This window comes from Bubalus bubalis, chromosome 5 (assembly GCF_019923935.1).
Source record: "Bubalus bubalis isolate 160015118507 breed Murrah chromosome 5, NDDB_SH_1, whole genome shotgun sequence".
NCBI classification, from domain to species: Eukaryota; Metazoa; Chordata; class Mammalia; order Artiodactyla; family Bovidae; genus Bubalus; species Bubalus bubalis.
This window is the reverse complement of record NC_059161.1, coordinates 82,664,017-82,683,755: the sequence shown is the minus strand read 5'-3', so window position 1 is coordinate 82,683,755 and position 19,739 is coordinate 82,664,017. Positions and strand designations below refer to the sequence as shown.

Below are 19,739 nucleotides of genomic sequence, written 5' to 3'. Positions count from 1 at the left end.
TTCCACTTCTATTTGCCATGAAATGATGGGCCCAGGTGCCATGATCTTAGTTTTATGAATGTTGAGTTTTAAACCAACTTTTTCACTCTCCTCTTTCACCCTCACCAAGAGGCTCTTTAGTTCCTCTTCACTTTCTGCCACTAAATTAGTATCACCTGCATATCTGAGGTTGTTGATATTTCTCCCAGCAACCTTGATTCCAGCTGGTGCTTCATCCAACCTGGCATTTCGCATGATGTACTCTGCATATAACAGGGTGACAATTTTGAACCAGTCTGTTATTCCACATAAGGTTCTAACAGTTGCTTCTTGACCTGTATACAAGCTCCTCAGGAGACAAGTAAGTTGGTCTGGTATTTCCTTCTCTTTAAGAATTTCCCACAGTTTGTTGTGATCCACATAGTCAAAGGTTTTTGTATAGTCAATGAAGCAGATGTTCTTCTGGAACTCCCTTGTTTTCTTTGTGATCCAACAAATGTTGACAGTTTGATCTTTGGTTCCTCTCCCTTTTCTAAACCCAGCTTGTACATCTGGAAATTCTAAGTTCATGTAGCTTGAGCATAACCAACTAACATGTGAAATGAATGCAATTGTTCAGTACTTTGAACATTCTTTGGAACTGCCCTTCTTTGGGATTGGAATGAAAACTGACATTTTCCAGTCCTCTGGGCACTGCTGAGTTTCCCAAATTTCCTGGCATATTGAGTACAGCACTCAACAGCATCATCTTTTAGGATTTGAAATAGCTTAGCTGGAATTCCATCAGCTCCACTGGCTTTGTTCATAGTGATGCTTCCTAAGGCCCACTTGACTTTGCATCCAGGATGTCTGGCTCTAGGTAAGTGATCACACCATCGTGGTTATCCACGTCATTAAGACCTTTTTGTGCAGTTTTGTGTATTCTTGCCACCTCTTCTTAATCCCTTCTGCCTCTACTAGAACCTTACCTTTATTGTGTCCATCCTACTGTATGCCAGATAGCTACTAATGGGCATCTTAAAAATAGGTTTCGAAACATTCCCTTTCAAAGAGTATCTGTAACCTTCTTACAAGTTCATGATGATGTGCACTTCCAGAGCCACACAGTCTGAAGCAGTAGACTTTGCACTGTAATTTATACTTTCTTACTCAAAATCCTGCTTTCTTACAAGGTGACTTACAGCTCTGATAATTTGTCTCCCTAACCCCAAGCCACTGAAGATTGAAGTTAAAGCACATCGCTGATTTCAGACAACCCTGAATACCTGCACCTTTTGTAACATTATGCTTTAATTGAACATGTTGCCTGCCTGTCTCCACTTCTCCACCCCGACAAACGCACACCATTTCAGATCCTTGCTGTAGACTTTTCTTACAATTTCTTGTATACTTCAGTTTCTGTTAAACTAACTTGCCCTCTGTTTTGAAGAAGCTTTGTCCTCTTAAAAGAGAGATTCTTTAAAACAGGATAAACCCCATTCTGAAGACAGAAAAACTAAATATGATCAGAGTATAATTTTCCAAGGTGAGAGGACTCAGATATGAAAGCATTCTCTCCTCCTCTTGGCATAATATACTTGTAAAATAGCCAGATATTGACTTTTTACAAGGTAGCTTTTGGTATCAGCATTCTAGTTTGTCATCTGCTGCTGCTGCTGCTAAGTCACTTCAGTCGTGTCCGACTCTGTGTGACCGCATAGACAGCAGCCCACCAGGCTCCCCCATCCCTGGGATTCTCCAGGCAAGAATATCTAGACAAGGCTTAAAATTCCAAACTCCTAGAATTTAGAAGGTATGAGTCACTTTTGTTTTCAAAAGCTGGGGGTCCTGTAGGTGTCTGGTTTCTATTCACTCATCTGTGTTGTTGCTGTTATTTTTTTCAACAGGAAAAACAAAACAGTAAGCTTAACCATACACTGTATTACCAAGGGATAATTTTGTCTTCCTTAGTGATAGAACATCTATGTATGTGACTACATCAGAGCCACATAAGTTCTCCTGGATGAATTTATAACTTATTATCCCAAGAGATGGGGGTTAGGGTTAGGGAGGGGAATGTACCAAGTAATATATTAATTAAATACACCCTTTTACAAAACCTTAAATGAATTGCACCCTCACCCCAAGATTTTCCTTGATAGACTGGGGACCCCTATAGACTCTACAGCCACTGAACACTACAACAGATGGACTGTGCCAGCGGCAGGTAGTCCCCAAAGTCACATTTGATCATTCTATTACTGACATTGAAATAAAAATATGGATATTATCCAGGAGTTGTCACTGAGCAAGTATTCTGGCATGATTTACAATATTCATTCAGTACATTTTGTTGAACAACGACCAAAAAAATGACAAAAACAACAGCATAGATTACACATGAATGATCTCTGAAAATAAAAATTTGTCTCCAGTCTTTTTGCCTGCATACATTTGTATTACTAGCACAGGATGTATGTACTGTGTACAAGGTGGCTGACAATTCTGTAATGGACTCATTCTCCTTGTAAAATAAGCCACAGCAGTTCCCTTTGCTTTCTCTATGCTGCTAAGTCACTTCAGTCATGTCCAACTCTGTGCAACCCCATAGATGGCAGGCAGCCCACCAGGCTCCCCCGTCCCTGGGATTCTCCAGGCAAGAACACTGGAGTGGGTTGCCATTTCCTTCTCCAATGCAAGAAAGTGAAAAGTGAAAGTGAAGTCGTTCAGTCATGTCCGACTCTTCAAGACCCAATGGACTGCAGCCCACCAGGCTCCTCCATCCGTGGGATTCTCCAGGCGAGAGTACTGGAGTGGGGTGCCATTGCTATAAGGGGTCTTAAACCCAGAGCTTGCCTGGTGGTTCAGACAGTAAAGAATATGCCTACAATATGGGAGACCTGGGTTTAATCCCTGGGTTGGGAAGATCCCTGGTGAGGGGAATGGCAACCCACTCCAGTATTCTGGCCTGGAGAATCCCATGGACAGAGGAGCCTGGCAGGCTACAGTACATGGGGTTGCAAAGAGTCAGACACGACTGAAAAACTAACACTTTCACTTTTCAAACCCAGATGCCAACCAGTTCCCTCTAGGGAACCTGTGTGATACATGACAAAGCTGGAATTTGATTTCTCATTCCTAAATTCCCAAGGCTCTGCCTGGTTCACAGAGCCTCCTGCCTTTCATATACACATATTATGTGGCATAAACTTTATATGTAGGAAGAAAGGATGCCAATGAGTTTATAGAGTCTCAGTGGCAGAAGTGAGAGTCCCTAGGAATTAGTTGCCTGCAAAAAATGCTGAGGCATAGAAAAGTATCCCATTTGTGAGGGTGAGTGCTGTTGTACCTGTCCCTAACAGGTCTGTCAGGAGCCAAATGCATCTTGGAAAGATGGATTCAGGTTATTTCTGTGACACTGTTACCTCCCTGGCACCAGTGCCCTGAGCACCCCCATGCCTTCCCCTCTGTCCATTTCCCTTTATCTCTCTACAAGCTCCTGCTCTCTCCCCAAGTCCTGGCACAAGACTGCGTGTGTCGGCAGATCCTAGGTGAAAGCTGGCTGCCCTAGCGTGACTCAGAGGCTGGCCTCCACAGGCTTCTTCTGCTGGTTCACAAAGGACAGAACCGTAGCTTCTGTTTCATGCTTTCTGGCCGTGAATCCCTCTTGGCCCAACACTGACTTGTTGACGAGACAGTGCTCTGGCCTTCATTCCCTGGATCCTCACACCATCTCGCATCTCTGAGAAATGCACATGAGGGTGGGTGACAGAGGAAAGGCCAGCCTGTCTCCTCCGCAGCAGCTGATCCTGGATCTCCCTGGAGGACTGGGATCAGCCCAGCAGCATTCAGCCCACTGGTATCCTCCAGTAGCACATGTCCCTGAGTTTGCTGTCCTTTTGGAGTTAGCCTGCTCGGGGCGGGGGAGCCCTGGGTGCCTTCCCTCACCAGGGCAACAGAAACAGCAGGCGGTTCTCTGTAGCTGACCCCAGACCAGGGGCTGGGAGTATCTGCAAGGTGTGCACAGCGAGCCAGATCCTTCTGGAGCTCCTGAGGTCATGAAATACACATCCATTCTTTTCTTCTTAAATTTTTTATTTTGTATTGAGACACAGCTGATTAACAGTGTTGTTATAGTTTCAGGTGAACAGCGAAGAGACTCAGCCATATAGTCTCCCCCAAACCCCCTTCCCATCCAGGCTGCCACAAAACATTGAGCAGAATTCCCTGTGCTGTACAGTAGGTCCTTGTTGGTTATCCCTTTTTAATATAGCAGTGAAGATACATATGTTCCTAGCAACTGGCCAAGCCCTGAGGACTTTATAAGATAATCTTAACCTAAATGATGAATAGCAACCCTGAAGAACTGTTGTAAGGAGATGGCTAGCATTTAATAAGAGAGTTTTTAAACCTTATACATGCATGAAGCTGGAAAGTAAGACATCTGCGTGGCCTCCTTCACCCCCTACAGCACAGTCACACAGATTTCCTTGGGGCATATACATGTGTTTCTGGGCTTATTTGACTCATGGCCGTGTCCCCACTCAAACAGAAGCCCGGGAGGACAGAGGTGACAACTCTGCTCAGTGGCCCTCACAGGCACTGCCACTCTGCTTGGCACACAGTAGGTGTTCAATAAATATTTGTAAATGAATATTAATGAGTTCACAGAAACTCACTCTGTGCTGGTCATAGTTTGGAAGGGCGCACAGAATAAACGAACCCCCTAAACAGAAAACTGCAGTGAATTTTTAAAGGATGAAATGGACACAATAGGAATATTCTGAAATATTAGTGTGGATTTCTGAACCTGCACTCCTATTGCTAATTACAAGACAATTTGTGAAATCTCAGGTATGCATCTGCATGGCATATAATGAGGAGAAAGCGAGATTATTAAAAACCAAACCATAGCAGATTTGTGAGTGGATCAAAAGCCCAGTTGGGAATGGGGGTTGGGAACGGGGTGCCCAGGAGTCCATGGCCAGATATATGTTGAAAAGCGCCCCGGTATTCATTCCGCACAGATCGTGGACGGCAGGCTGTGGTTTCAGCTGGACTGCGGCAGCGGCCCCGGCATCCTGGGCATCTCGGGCCGTGCAGTCAACGACGGGAGCTGGCACTCGGTCTTCCTGGAGCTCAACCGGAACTTCACCAGCCTGGCCCTGGACGACAGCTACGTGGAGCGCCGCCGGGCGCCCCTCTACTACCAGACACTGGGCGCCGACAGCGCCATCTACTTCGGGGCCCTGGTGCAGGCGGACAGCATCCGCAGCCTGACCGACGCGCGGGTCACGCAGGTGCTGAGCGGCTTCCAGGGCTGCCTGGACTCCGTGGTGCTGAATAACAACGAGCTGCCGCTGCAGAACAAGCGCAGCAGCTTCGCCGAGGTGGTGGGCCTGACCGAGCTGAAGCTGGGCTGCGTGCTCTACCCCGACGCCTGCGAGCGCGGGCCCTGCCAGCACGGAGGCAGCTGCGCCAGCCTGGCTTCCGGAGGTGAGCGCCCTGGGCTCCCGCCAATGGGGGGAAGGGGGATGGGAGGGATAGCGGGCGAGATGGTGAGGGGAGGCAGACCTGCCGGACTTCTCTCTCAAGCATCACCAACCCGAGTGCTCTCCCAGAGAGGTGGATTTCGTACTGGCTCAGCCTCTTAACCCCCTGATGGAAGTTGGCAATTACAGGAGCCAGTCGCTTTGCAGAATCCCAAGGGCCCAGAAGGCCAGCTGCAGGGGCCTGCAAGGTGCTGTCTGGTGTCCTCTCCCCACCCTCTCCACACCTTCCCAGGTCTCAGCCGCCCAGAGGAACAGGATGCCCTTTGAAGTATCTGCCCCCTTTGGACCACTTGCATGTAACTGCAGAAAGACTGGTAACAATCTGAGTCGTAATGACCACGCACTACCCTTTCACAGGCAGACAGGGGACTTTACTAGAAGCTAAAGGGCACCTGAGGGTGAATACACCACCCTAGAAACAGAAGTGTAGAGGAGATGTTTTGGAGGAAGCTTTTAAAATGTGTGTATTACAAATAAGCCTAGTGCAACTCCAAAAGAACAAGGAGAAGGCAATTTACATGAACTATCAAGACAGTCGATGAGAGCAATGATGCTTTACCCCAGTACAATTTTCCCCAGAGATCATGAAGAGGACAGAATGGAGTAGGCAAAAAAAGAGGGGGAGAGGCAGGGATGGTGTGGATTTAAAGAGGGTTTCTGTTGTATGAGGGGAAAGCTAAGACTCTTTCAGTCAAGGAGTCTGAAGATGAAAGAATCCCTGACTTTACTCAGATGCAGGATCTGAGTTAACGTAAACTAGGTCAGGCTCTCCTGGCTGAAGGCTTTGCCATCTGATTCCACTTGAGGCCTTCTGTGGAATCTCTCAGTGGGAGTGTGATTAGCAAATTTAAACCTTCCTCACAAATCACATAGAGATTTTGCTGTGTACATTACCATCTACTGTTGGTGAAGCCCAACTCCAAATTTAGACTCCATTTTATTATTAGAATGTTGCGAACTGCCCATGAAATGATGTGCTACTGAAACATGGACACCGAAGTTATTTAGGCTTGCATATGTTACTGCTGCAACGAGGGCCAGTTGCCCTGGGGGGAAATTTCTGCTGTCTCGATTTAAGAAATCTATTTGCTTTTTTTTACTGTCTCAGCAGTATATGTAAATAAAGGGTGGTTACGGTGCCATAATTCTCAAATGATGGGCAGTAACTATACTTCAGTGGTTCTATAAAGCAGCCTATTATGACAAGTCATGGCCAGTTTTTCACCAGCCAAAACAATTCTGCTAGTGTGAGCTATCCACGATATATAAAGGGAGCATATAATTAAATTGGGTTGAAATAGAACACCACTCCATGTCAAATACTAGGTCCACAGCCACAAATTGTAACATACATTTAACAGTGGCAGGATGTTGTTTTGCTGGCAAAGCTATGGGTTTCCACAATGGGTTAGCATGAAAATAATAATAATCACTGTGTTAAGGAAAAAGACTAAGGGAGCTTGTTTTTTCTTCAGTGTATATTTTAATTTTGTTGTTGTTCAGTTGCTAAGTCATGTCTGACTCTTTGCCAGTCCATGGACTGCAGCATCCCAGGCTTCCCTGTCCTTCACTATCTCCCAGAGTTTGCTCAAACTCACGTCCATTGAGTTGGTGATGCCATCCAACCATCTCATCCTCTGTCACCCCCTTGTCCTCCCACCTTCAATCTTTCCCAGCATCAGGGTCTTTTCAAATGAGTCAGTTTTTCACATCAGGTGCCCAAAGTATTGGAGCTTCAACTTCAGCATCAGTCCTTCCAATGAATATTCAGGACTGATTTCCTTTAGAATTAACTGCTTGGATCTCCTTGCAGTCCAAGGGACTTTCAAGACTCTTCTCCAGCACCACAATTCAAAAGCATCAATTCTTCACGGCTCATCCTTCTCTAATTACCATAAAAATCCCTGAACTAAGTCTTCAGTGCAGGTATGTTCATTAAATATCTATGACCCCCATCAGAAACAGAAGTTGTCCTTTGTTTTTAGAAGCTCATTTGGCTTAACCAAAGTTCAGGACTGAGGACCCACCTGCCATATATTGATACTTTTTCACATGGTCTAAAGAACGTGCCATGCTTTCCCTTCTCCAGGGACCCAGCTTTGCCCATAGGTTGCATCTGCTGTCAAACACCTCATTGTCCCTTGCTCCCCAGCTTCCCCCTATACTTGGACTTGGGATTGGGATTCTGTGGCAGGTATTCTTTCTTTCAAGGGAATAAAGTCTTTCTTTTATCAGCTCAAATCTTTCCTTTCTCCTGGGAGCTCATGTTTTCCTAAAACAAAGTATCTTTCCTCATCTTCATCTCCCTTCTCCCAAACCTACTACCTCTTATGAGAGAGGTAGTTGAGAGAACCCAGTGGTCCTTATCTCAGGACCCGCCCCACTGGGCATGGTCCAGAAAGGGCAGTACCATGCACAGCAGTGCTGAGCCCGGGCCAGCAGACTCCTGGCAACTCACCAGGAAATCCAAGAGGACTTGCTTCCATGGGGACTGCAGAGCCCTCTTCTGAGGAGGTACCTATTTGCTGCCTGGCTATCAGGATTGGGGTCTTGGCTTCTAGAAAAGAGGAGAGAGAATCCATTTTCTTGCCCCACTCTCTGTTCACATGAGAGGACTTTTTGCTGGGTCCCCGTATCCCATCTGCAAATTCCCTTAATAAGGGGCACCCAACCTCCAGGATCTAATGCCTGATGATCTGAGCTGAAGCTGATGTAATAGTAATAGAAATAAAGGGCATAATTAATGTAATGCGCTTGAATCATCCCCAAACCACCCCTGGTCCATGTAAAACTTGTCTTCCACCAAACCTGTCCCCGTGTGCCAAAAAGGTTTGAGGACTGCTGCCCTAAATTGAGGAGAAGTAGATGGCAACCCACTCCAGTATTCTTGCCTAGAGAATCCAGTGGATACAGGAGCCTGGTAGGTTGCTGTCCATAGGGTCGCACAGAGTCAGACATGACTGAAGCGACTTAGCATGCATGCATGCCCTCAGTTCAGTTCAGTTCAGTCACTCAGTCATGTCCGACTCTTTGCGACCCCATGAATCACAGCACACCAGGCCTCCCTGTCCATCACCAACTCCCGGAGTTCACTCAGACTCACTTCCATCGAGTCCGTGATGCCATCCAGCCATCTCATCCTCTGTCGTCCCCTTCTCCTCATGCCCCCAATCCCTCCTAAATTGGTGCTAAATAGTAGGGAGGTGTGGGGGGAGCAAGAAAAGGCAGAACCAACAGTTTGGCCTTTAACTCATATCTGTGAACTGTTTAGCTAATTATAAGGTTATTTAAAATAAGGGAGAAATCATCTCAGTTGTGAGTGATGATTTAAAAAGAACAAGAAAGAAAAAGAGAAAAAATAAAAAGAACAAAGAGACTGTCATTAATGAAAGAATATTCATGCCTGGAAGAATTCCCTCTGGCTACCAGGGTATCTAATCACAGGGAAAGAGTCTTACTTCCCCAGATCAAAGGCTAGAATGCAAGGAGCAGTCAAAGAGGAAATTTGAGCTAGAGAAAGTAGAGCAAGGTGCTTAAATGATGCCTTGCACATGAGAATGTTGATAACACAGTTATCTGAGCATCTTGCTGTTGTTGCAACCCTGAGTTATGTGTCACTCTAAACTTCCATGACACATATGTTTCTACAGTCATTCTCTTGGACCTTAGAGGATGCTGGAGGATATTGGTCATTGGCTGTCCTGATAATCCTCTGCTCTCAAATTGTGACAATCTTAGCACCAGACTCTTGTTCAGATCATTCAGAGTTTTAAAAGTGGGCAACCCAGAGCATGAAGCAGATTTCTTTCAGAGAAGCAGGATTCTGCTCAAACCACTTCCAAGCCCACTCAAACCCTTGACAAGGCTGCCGAGTCTGCTAGCTCGGAACGGCGTGGTCAGCAGATTTGACCAGTGTTATACCTCTGTCTGTCCCACAAGCTGGCCACGAGAACCCAGGGGAGTCAGGGCCCAGAACACTGACTTGTAATAAGAGGGTAATTATGACTCTGAAAATCAACCACAGAGGGAAGGCTCTCTCTTGGTAAAGCCTTAAAATTATATGTATTTCATAAACATGAGCTGGAAATAGCAACCACCGTGGAAAAGAACTAGCCTAGTCCCACTGTGACCCCTGTGCTTCCAGACCCAGTGGGTCGGCAGCAGCCCAGGGAGCACCCACAGTCTGAATATGCGGGTCTCAGTCCTCAGAGTCTCATCCTGCTCAGCTGAAGCCTGTGACCAGAAAACACAGTGCAGCTAAACTATAATTTGGCAAAGCAGTGTGGCAACCAAGACTGCCAGGCAGAAACACTCATTCAGGTGGCTTTCATAAGACTGAAAACTTAACTCTTTTTTAAAAAAATATTTATTTATTTTTAATTGATTGATGATTGCTTTACAATATTGGTTTGATTTCTGTCATACATCAACATGAATTAACCATAGGTATACATATGTCATCTCATTCTTGAATCTCTCTCCCAGCTTCCACCTTTTCCCACCCCTCTAGGTTATTACAGCTCAATCTTAAAATGAGAAGTTGATAACTTTCAGTGATAGAGTCCCATTTGTATTTCAGTTTGTTACTATGTCCTTGACGCTGTGGTAAGCACTTGTAAGTGCTTCTGCGCTGAGATACTGTTCTCACCCAAATACTCTTGTTGTTCAGTCACTAAGTGTGTCTGACTCTTTGCGACCCCATAGACTGCAGCACGCCAGGCTTCCCTGTCCTTCACTGTCTCCCAGAGTTTGCTCAAACTCATGCCCATTGAGTAGGTGATGCCATCCAACCATCTCATCCTCTGTTGTCCCCTTCTCCTCCCGCCTTCAATCTTTCCCAGCATCAGGGTCTTTCCCAATGAGTCAGCTCTTTGCATCTGGTGGCCAAAGTACTGGAGCTTCAGCTTCAGCATCAGTCCTTCCAATGAATATCCAGGGTTGATTTCCTTTAGGATGGGCTGATTTGATCTCCTTGCTGTCCAGGGGACACTCAAAAGTCTTCTCCAGCACCACAGCTTGAAAGCATCAATTCTTCTGCGCTCAGCCTTCTTTATGGTCCAGCTCTCACACCTGTACATGGATCAGTGGTATTCTTTGCTCCCCTCAATTCCCATTTTTCTGATGAAAAAGTAACCAGCCCACTGTCACACAGCTGGTAAGGTCGGGAAGCCAGGACTTGATACCTGTTTGTGGAACTCCTGCCCCCTGCCCCCTGCCCCCAGACTACACTCTTAACCTTTGTTGCTCAAAATGTGTTCCAAGCAACAGTAGCAGCAGCATCACTGGAAATGTTAAAAATGCAGCATCTGAGAATAAATCAGAATCTGTGTTTTTAACAAGATCCCTCGGTGATATAGTGCTTTATCTCTCTGTCTCTGAACTGCCCTGAACCGCCCCTGCCCCCCCCACCAAAAGAAGCAAGTTCTATTCTGCTTTTGCGTGTTGAATATAGTATTTCTCAAACTCCACAGTGCCTCAGCACCACCTGAGAACCTGATTAAAATGAGACCTTGTTCTAGAAGACTCTCTTGCTTGTTAAGGAGAAAGGAAAATCTGTTGACTTGCCCCGGTCATTCTTTGTCCACGTCAGAGGAACCTTCTGCTAGGTCACTGAGTTGTATTTTGCAAATTCCTGAACTTACCACCAAAAAAATAAAAAATAATCAGTGAAAAGTTTGGAGAAAGAAAAAGATCCAGACCTACAAATCAGAATCTCAGAATCTGCAAGAGTAGAATTCAGGCATCTCTGTTTATAACAAGCCTCCAAAGTCTATGCAGTTCTGAACTTGAGAACCACTGACATTTGAGAATCCCAATAAATTCTGTATTTGCCAGAATGTGAATCAGTGAATTCCAGGAGACATAGGACATTCAGAAATTGAATGTCAGGTGCACAGCCTGCATTTTGTAATAACTGCTTTAGTGTAAAGATTGAACTTTGTTCCTCAGAAGTTTGGGGTCATCCTGAGCTCCCTTTCAAAGGTAAAAGTGATAGTGTGTACCTTCCCCCTCTAAGCAACATGCACGAGGCAGCAAGTTCCCAGATGTTGTAAATAGCTGGGCACAGAAGCATCTTCAGTTACAGGGTGACCTGTGCTACTTTGGGTGATGTTTTGAGCCCCTAACTTGTAAATGTCTAGATTAATTCAGTCTATCAAGCTCTAATCAATTGCCTGACTTGTGCAAAGCCCTGTGTTAAGTTCTAGGATCCTGTTGATGTCTCTGTGACCAACGGATCCACTTATGCAGCCTCCCTCCCTTCATGACGGGCTTAAAGGAATTGGACAGGTTTCCTGGGTGTGCTCAGTCCACTGGCCCACTTAGCACTGGGGGACAAAAAAGCCAGGCTCCAAGATAATATACTGTGGACAAATTTGACTAAGATTTGAAGCTTATGAGGGGGAAAAGTTTTTTTTTTTTTTTTCTGGGTGTCTTTCTTCTAAATACTGAATTAACTTTCTGGGGATTACTTTAGAAAAACCTCATAGTAGTAGCATTAATAATATTTTATTGATCCTAATAGAAAAACTCAAAACCCTAAAGCACTCAAATTTTGTGCAGACACAAAAGAACATGCTAGAGAGTGAAATGTTACAGTGTGCTTAATGTTGTTAACACAGTAAGTGTTTCTGGATCCTCAAGGAAAGTATTAGAGGCTCAGCCCAACGTATAGTGTGAGAATTGTGAGCCAGCTTTCCTTGGGAAAGTTAGAGAGCTCCCTTTCAAAAGTTTTCATCTCATGAGGTCTGAAGGTATTGCATGGGCCCTGCTTGGGGAAAGAGGAGAGTCTGAGTGACTTCAATTTGAGGGGGTGAAGTAGAGACAGAGGCCGTAAGCCACAGCTAAGCTCACTCCATTTTTGGGTGGTACCCCACATAATAATGTGGTCAGCAGTTTTCTCAGGCTTACTGAGACTCACATGGACAGAAGTTTCAATATTTCCCAATAAATAGCCTACATGCATGTTAAGTCACTTCAGTCGTGTCTGACTCTTTGTGACCCCCTGGACTGTAGCCCGCCAAGGCTCCTCTGTCCATGGGATTCTCCAGGCAAGAATACTGGAGTGGGTAACCATTCCCTTCTCCAGATACTGCCTACAAGTTAGAGTTCAAACAAACAAACAAACAAACAAAAAAACTCATGGCTTTCCATTGTTCGATTATGAGCAAGAAAAAAGAAGCTGATTTCTGAATCCATTCTAATTACAGTAATTACAACAATAAAGCACCTAATGTTTGTGGGCTTCATTGTGGTTGATGAATCCAGAAACCTCATTATCTTCTATGAGTGGGTATGAGTGAGGCTTAATTATCGATAAAAACGGAGGTTCCTAGAGGTCAGGCAGCTCAGCCGATGGGAAACAGCCAGAACTTAGATGTGTACCCACCACATCACCACCCCCTCCCCAAATCATAAAGTTCCTGGAGTGTCTAAATGCAGTCCATAACTGAGCAAGCATAGTGGTCGATGCTGACTTCAGATCCCAAGTGCTAATTGCACATTTGCCATTATTTCCCTCTTTGTGCAAAAGGCAGATGTTTCCTTATCAAGGAGCCAAAACCGAATCAGGATAATGTTCACCTCCACCAAGCGAGTGGGGCAGAAGGTGGAAGTCACCACTTGGATGAACCAGGTCAGAAAACAACTACTAAGTCAGAGTAAGATAGAAATGATCTTGATTATTTGCCTACACGGTCCAAATTCACTCTATAATTGCTCAAACCATTTCTATTTATTGCATGTAATAGGTTTTGCCATGTTCTTTGTGCAAGGAAAGGAGAGGGCATTTTAAGTTCTTCTGGGTGCAGATTTCAAAATCATCTGTGTCAGCTATAACTAGTATCGAAAGCAAGAGCATAGATTTGAGGCAAGGCTTTAAAATACACTTCTCATTTCATAAGGATCTGCGAGGTGAAAATTGTGCGTTCTTTTTTTTTTTTTTTACATGTGTATCTCAGTGCTATCAGGACAATTATCTTATTTTTTTTAATTTTTTATTTTGTACTGACGTGTAGCCAATTAACAAACAATGTGATAGCTTCAGGTGAACAGCAGAGGGACTCAGCCATACATATACATGTATCCATTCTCCCCTGACCTCCCCTACCATTCAGGCTGCCACATAACATTGAGCAGAGTGCCACGTGCTATACAGTAGTAGGTCTTTGTTGGTTCTTGTTATTTAGTTGTTCAGTCGTGTTCAACTCTTTGCGACCCCATGGACCGTCACCTGCCAGGCTCCTCTGTCCATGGGATTTTCCAGGCAAGAATACTGGAGTGGGTTGCTGTTTCCTTCTCCAGGGGATCCTCCTGATCCAGGGATCGGACCCACATTTCTTAAGTCTCCTGCATTGGGAGGTGGGTTCTTTACCACTAGCACCACCTGGGAAGCTCCTTGTTGTTTATCTGTTTTAAATACAGCAGAGTACATGCCCCTCCTAAACTCCCTACCTATCCCTTCCTCCCATCCCACCCCTTACAACCAGAAGCTCATTCTTTTATATGTGGAATCTAAAAAAGAAATGATACAATGAATTTACTTACAAAACAGCAACAGACTCAATTATCTTTTTTAAATCTGGAAAGTGGTATAAAGTGGCATCTCCCACTTGTTAACTATGTAACTTTGGGCAAATAATCCTATGTAAGATTCAGTTCCCATTTTTCAAAATAATGGTACTTTCAGCATAGGGTTCTTATCAAGTATTAAGTGAGATAATGCATGGAAAGCTCTTAGCGTTTTTCCTAGCATGTAAGAAGCTGATGTTCTTGCTAATAGTTTCCTTATTTGATATTTTCCAACCCAAGAAAAAAGAATCCATTCTTTTGAATAAAACTTTGAGGTTATCCTCTGAATTTTTTCTTTCATGTACACAAAAGTGTTAAAATATTGTTTGTGATCAAATAATGCCTGGCCATCTTTTAAATTCTCTTCCCTCTATTTGTGTTTTATATATGGAAATGCTTTGGAAATGCAGAAGCTTTAATATGCTGTTATCTTCATTATGATTATTTGGCTCCCTGAAGGGTACCTGATGCTGTCCATCTCCCTGCATCTCAATGGCTCCCTGGAGAGTTGTGGGAAGCCTAGTAAGTGGCAAGTTCTAGCTTAGTGACAAGTTCCAATGCCAATACAGTCTTGCAGAAATATTTGAGAATCTGAAAGTCTGGATTCAAGTTCAAATTCATCACTTACTAGCTGTACATACTTGAACAAGCCACTCATCTCTCCAACACTCCCAGGGAGTTAGGGTGTTAATGGAGCCTCTTATTTTCTTTCAAGGAATTATTGTGATCCTTCATAGAATGACAAAGTGATTTTAAGCCACTAAAACATTATATCACTTAATATCATTATGGCAAACTTGCTGATATTATAAAAAATATTATTAATAATAATAGGGCTCAGGCCATGATAATGAGATCATAAATAATACTTTGTTAGAATGAGTTAATTTTATTAACAAGCCACTTTCACAAAGGCTTAATAGCAAATATAACTTTTCTTTCATTAAAAAAAAAACCTGACTACTTTTTAAAATCCAATTGCTTTTCCCTTTCAGCACGTTAATGTAAAAATCTCTCCAAATTTGAAGTTCTGAAATCTTCCCTGGTGGCTCAGATGGTAAAGAATCTGCCTGCAAGGCAGGAGGCCCAGGTTCCATCCCTGGGTCAATCAGATCCCCTGGAGAAGGGACTGACTACCCACTCGAGTATTCTTGCTGGAGCCTGGTGGGCTACAGTCCACAGGGTCGCAAAGAGTCCGACATGACTGAGTGACTAACACTCACAAAAGCAAGATATCTTGCAAAGGGCTCTGCTTCTCTTGTCCCATGGATTTGAGATCAAGAGAGCAGATCCTGGAGAGTTTGCTTCTGTCTTTAATAAACAGAGAAATTCAGATAGAGAGTGAAATGAAGTGTGACTATTAAACATGCAATTCAGGAGAAAACTGAACAATGCAGGACTCTGGAGCCAGACTGCTGGGGTTCAAGTTCACTCTAGTTTCATGACTACATAATCTATTTCTCTGTACCCCATCTATAAAATTGGAATAATAAATATAGTCCCTTTATCGTAGGCTTGTTTTGAGACCTAAATGAGTTAATACAAGTAAAGTGCTTAGAACTGTCCTTTGTTGCTGTTCAGTCGCTCAGTCATGTCTGACTCTTTGCAACCCCATGGACTGCAGCACGCCAGGCTTCCCTATCCTTCACTATCTCCCAGGGCTTGCTCAAACTCATGTCCATTGAGCTTCTGATGCCATCCAACCATCTCATCCTCTGCCCCCTCTTCTCCTCCTGCCTTCAATCTTTCCCAGCATCAGGATCTTTCCCAATGAGTTGGCTCTTCATGTCAGGTGGCCAAAGTATCAGAGCTTCAACTTCAGCACCAGTCCTTCCAGTGGACATTCAGGCTTGATTTCCTTTAGGATTAAATGGTTTGATCTCCTTACTGTCCAAGGAGTCTCAAGAGTCTTCTCCAGCACCACAGTTCGAAAGCAACTGTCCTTGGTCCATAATAAATGTCACTAAGTGTTAGCTACCGTCATCATCATCACCTTCAAAATAGACATCTAATTTTCTCAGGTGCAGAACAGGGCTTCTCCTTGTGCAGGATTTGTAGTGATCTCTGTGCTCATAGGTGGTGTTTTGCTGTCCTTCTATCCCTATCCCCAGCTGTGCTGGTAAACCAGTTCTCTAAAAATAAAAGCCCTGATCTGAGTGTTTGCTGATTTCTGTGGTGTAACTCTTCCCAGCCTGGCTGGCATCAGGCTACCAGTGATTTAATAACTGTCTGCCAACTTCCTGAACACTTAAAGTCAGCACCCCGAACCGTAGATGAGCCAGCTCCAGCGCGCCACTGCCGATGGCTTAGACACATGGTGGCAGCGAGGAGGTTAACCAGTGAGGCTGGCGGCCGCATAGAGTAGCGAGTAGTGCTAAGTGACGAAAAGCGGGAGGAAATGTGTGGGAGTACAGCGGTGCCCTGGAGGGCGGGCCTCGCTTTAAATTCTGATTGCCCAAGGTCAGAGACGCCAAATCAAAAAATCAAACCCATGACCCTCCATAGAAGCCAGTTTCCATGATAGTCAAATGCCCCTTATTTTCGGACAGTCCCTCCTTGCCCCTCCCTGGCCCCCACTTACTTCTGCTATAGTTTGAGAAACAGCCAGAAGCTTGTCATATAGGAGCTGGAGAGGAGGAGTCCTAACTGGGCTGACCGCCTTCCCCATCCTCATCATCGCTGTGCTTTGCAGATTCCTGGTTCTCCCGCCCCTCCCTTTAGTCTAAAAAGGAACTGAGTTCCTTCTCACAAGTCACTCTCCCTCTAAATGGCATGCCACCCTCACCAAAGGCTAGCCAGGTGACATAAAGAAGCATTTTTTCCCAGTTACAACTGCTTTCAGCAATCCCCACTTCCCTTTAAGTGAACAATTTCCCAAACTGGAGAAAAAATTGCCCCAAGTCAGCAGCATAATTTGAAGCAAGCATCCTGCCCACAGACTTCAGGCCAGCTCTCTCTGGACACAGGTTGCATCAACAGTGATCTTTCTTTATAAATTAGTTCTCTGATGTTTCGTTGGTGTTGCATTCAAGAGTCTTGGGTCTCTCTCTGAGCTTCAATCTCTGGTTCTCTGTGATTCTTATTGTCAGGGAGGCTGGGGCTACACAGATTCCTTCTTCTGTGAATGTGAAGATGTCTCTCTTGCCTCTTCCACTTGCCTCCTGAAGATATCTTTCTCCAAATTTATGAGCACCCACATACAGTCATGATGTCCTCCTGTACGTGAGAGTTCTCTGGAGTGTGGAGTCATTACGGAGAGCATACGCTATTTCAATCTACAGATTATTAATTATCTTACACCTGCAGAGATCAATCTACAATATTCCACTATCAATCACTGACCACTGGGGGAAGCAGAGATTAACCCAAGAGTGCTTCTAATAACAGTGAGGATGGTTATTTGTGGACTACAGTAAATATGATGTGCTCATTGCATGCTGAGACCCACACACTTCTTCTACTACCGCCCAATCCCCCATGTGCTAGAAACCAGGTATTCACCCTCCCTCTGAACAGGGGATAAGGGTCATTACTGTGGAAATTGACCCACTCAAGGATACTGACACAGTATCATAGTTGACAAGCCCCACTGATATTCTCAGAGCTTCCTATCAGATTTCTACTTTTCTTCCACCCCATTCTTCAGTATGAACTGATAAGCCAGGATTATCAGACAAGGAATGAAATCCTCTCATTTGGAAGATAGGGACTGTCTTAAGATTCCCCAGAAAAACAGAAGCTATAGGATAGATGAATGGATAGACAGATGATTGATGGATAGATATATAGATTATAGATAGGTATGGAGGGAGAGAAACAAACAGAGAAAGAGAGAGACTGATTGATTTTTAAGAAATTTGCTCATAGGATTGTGGGACTGGCAAGTCTGAAATTTATGGGGCAGGACAGCAGGCTAGAAATTCATGAAGAGTTCATTTTTCAGTCTTTGATTTGAAATCTTCAGAGCTGGAAATTCAGCCAAGATTTCTGTGTTGCAGTCTTGAGGTAGAATTCCTTCTTCTTAAGGCTTTCTTTTGAATAGGTAAGATCCACCCACATTATTTTTCCAATAGTCACATATGGATGTGAAAGTTGGACTATAAACAAAGCTGAGCACTGAAGAATTGATGCTTTTGAACTGTGGTGTTGGAGAAGACTCTTGAGAGTCCCTTGGACTGCAAGGAGATCCAACCAGTCCATCCTAAAGGAGATCAGTCCTGAATATTCATTGGAAAGACTGATGTTGAAGCTGAAACTCCAATACTTTGGCCACCTGATGTGAAGAGCTGACTCATTTGAAAAGACCCTGATGCTGGGAAAGATTGAAGGCGGGAGAAGCAGACAACAGAGGATGAGATGGCTGGATGGCATCACTGACTCAATGGATATGAGTTTGAGTAAACTCTGGGAATTGGTGATGGAGAGGGAGGCCTGGTGTGCTGCAGTCCATGGGGTCACAAAGAGTCACGACTGAGCACCTGAATGGAACTGAACTGAAGCCACATTATATAAGATAATCTGCTTTGTGCATGCATACTAAGTTGCTTTGGTCATGTCTGACTCTTTGCGACCCTATAGACTGCAGCCCGCCAGGCTTCTCTGTCCATGGGATTGTCCAGGCAAGAGTACTGGAGTGGGCTGCTATGCCCTCCTCCAGGGGATCTTCATGATCCAGGGATTGAACCCACGTCTCATTATGTTTCCTGCATTGGCAGGTGGTTCTTTACCACTAGTGCCACCTGGGAAGCCCAATCTGTTCTACTTAAAGCCAACTCATTGTAAATATTAATCACATCCACAGATACCTTCAAAGCAACATCTAGACTAGTGTTTGACCAGTAACTGGGCACTAGAGCTTAGTCAACTGGACATAGGAAGTGTGCCTTCACAGAGACCAAACCTCAGAAACAGATAAAAGCGACTTGGAAGATACTATACAGGGAGAGTGCTTCATTAGCATATTATTAATATCTTTAGGGAAATAAGAGAAGATAGTATAACCTCAAAACAGGAGCCGGATGTTATGTGTTTTAGGAAAATAAAAGCTCAGTGAACAAAGTAAGAGCCTTTGGAAAAATTCAGCATATATGAAAATGTCAATAAAAGTTTCAAAAGATGATAAACTCAGAAAGTAAGGCAAAACCCCACAGAGGTGTAATTTAAGAGAGAAAAATAAAATTAAAGAAAATCCAAAAGATCTGACATCCAAACCATAAAACTTCCATAAAGATAGAACAGAGAAAATAAAGGAAAGGAAATCATCAATGAAATAAAGAAAATTTCCCAAAGTTCTTACGATTTACACCTTGTAAGAGATCCCACTGAGTACCCAGGACTGGTTGAAGTAAACCCACATGAAAGTGTACATCATTGTGAAAGCTCAGAAAACTGAGAGCAAGAGAAGGCCTTCCAAACTGTTAAGAGGGGAAAAGAAACCAGGTCACACACAGGAACCAAAATGACTTTGGATTTCTCAAAAGTAACACAGAAGGAATTGCTTAGAATCCCATACATAACTTAATTATCAAAAAAAAAAAAAAGTGTAATGATGGAGTAAAAATACGTTCAGCTGTGTGAGGTCTCACTTGACCTCATGCACACCCCTTCTCAGGAAGCTGCTGTGGAAGAGATCTAATGACATGAGCACAGTACCTAGATAAA

General features: G+C 44.2%; 1 protein-coding gene across 1 annotated transcript in view; it reads left to right on the top strand.

Annotated features, from left to right (window-relative positions):
• Nucleotides 1-19,739, top strand: part of FAT3 (FAT atypical cadherin 3) — a 688,930-nt gene that overhangs the window by 651,748 nt on the left and 17,443 nt on the right. The window contains exon 22 of the mRNA XM_044943370.2: nucleotides 4,986-5,454. Within this exon, the coding sequence (XP_044799305.2) occupies nucleotides 4,986-5,454 (469 nt within the window). The remainder of the gene's footprint in view (nucleotides 1-4,985; nucleotides 5,455-19,739) is intronic.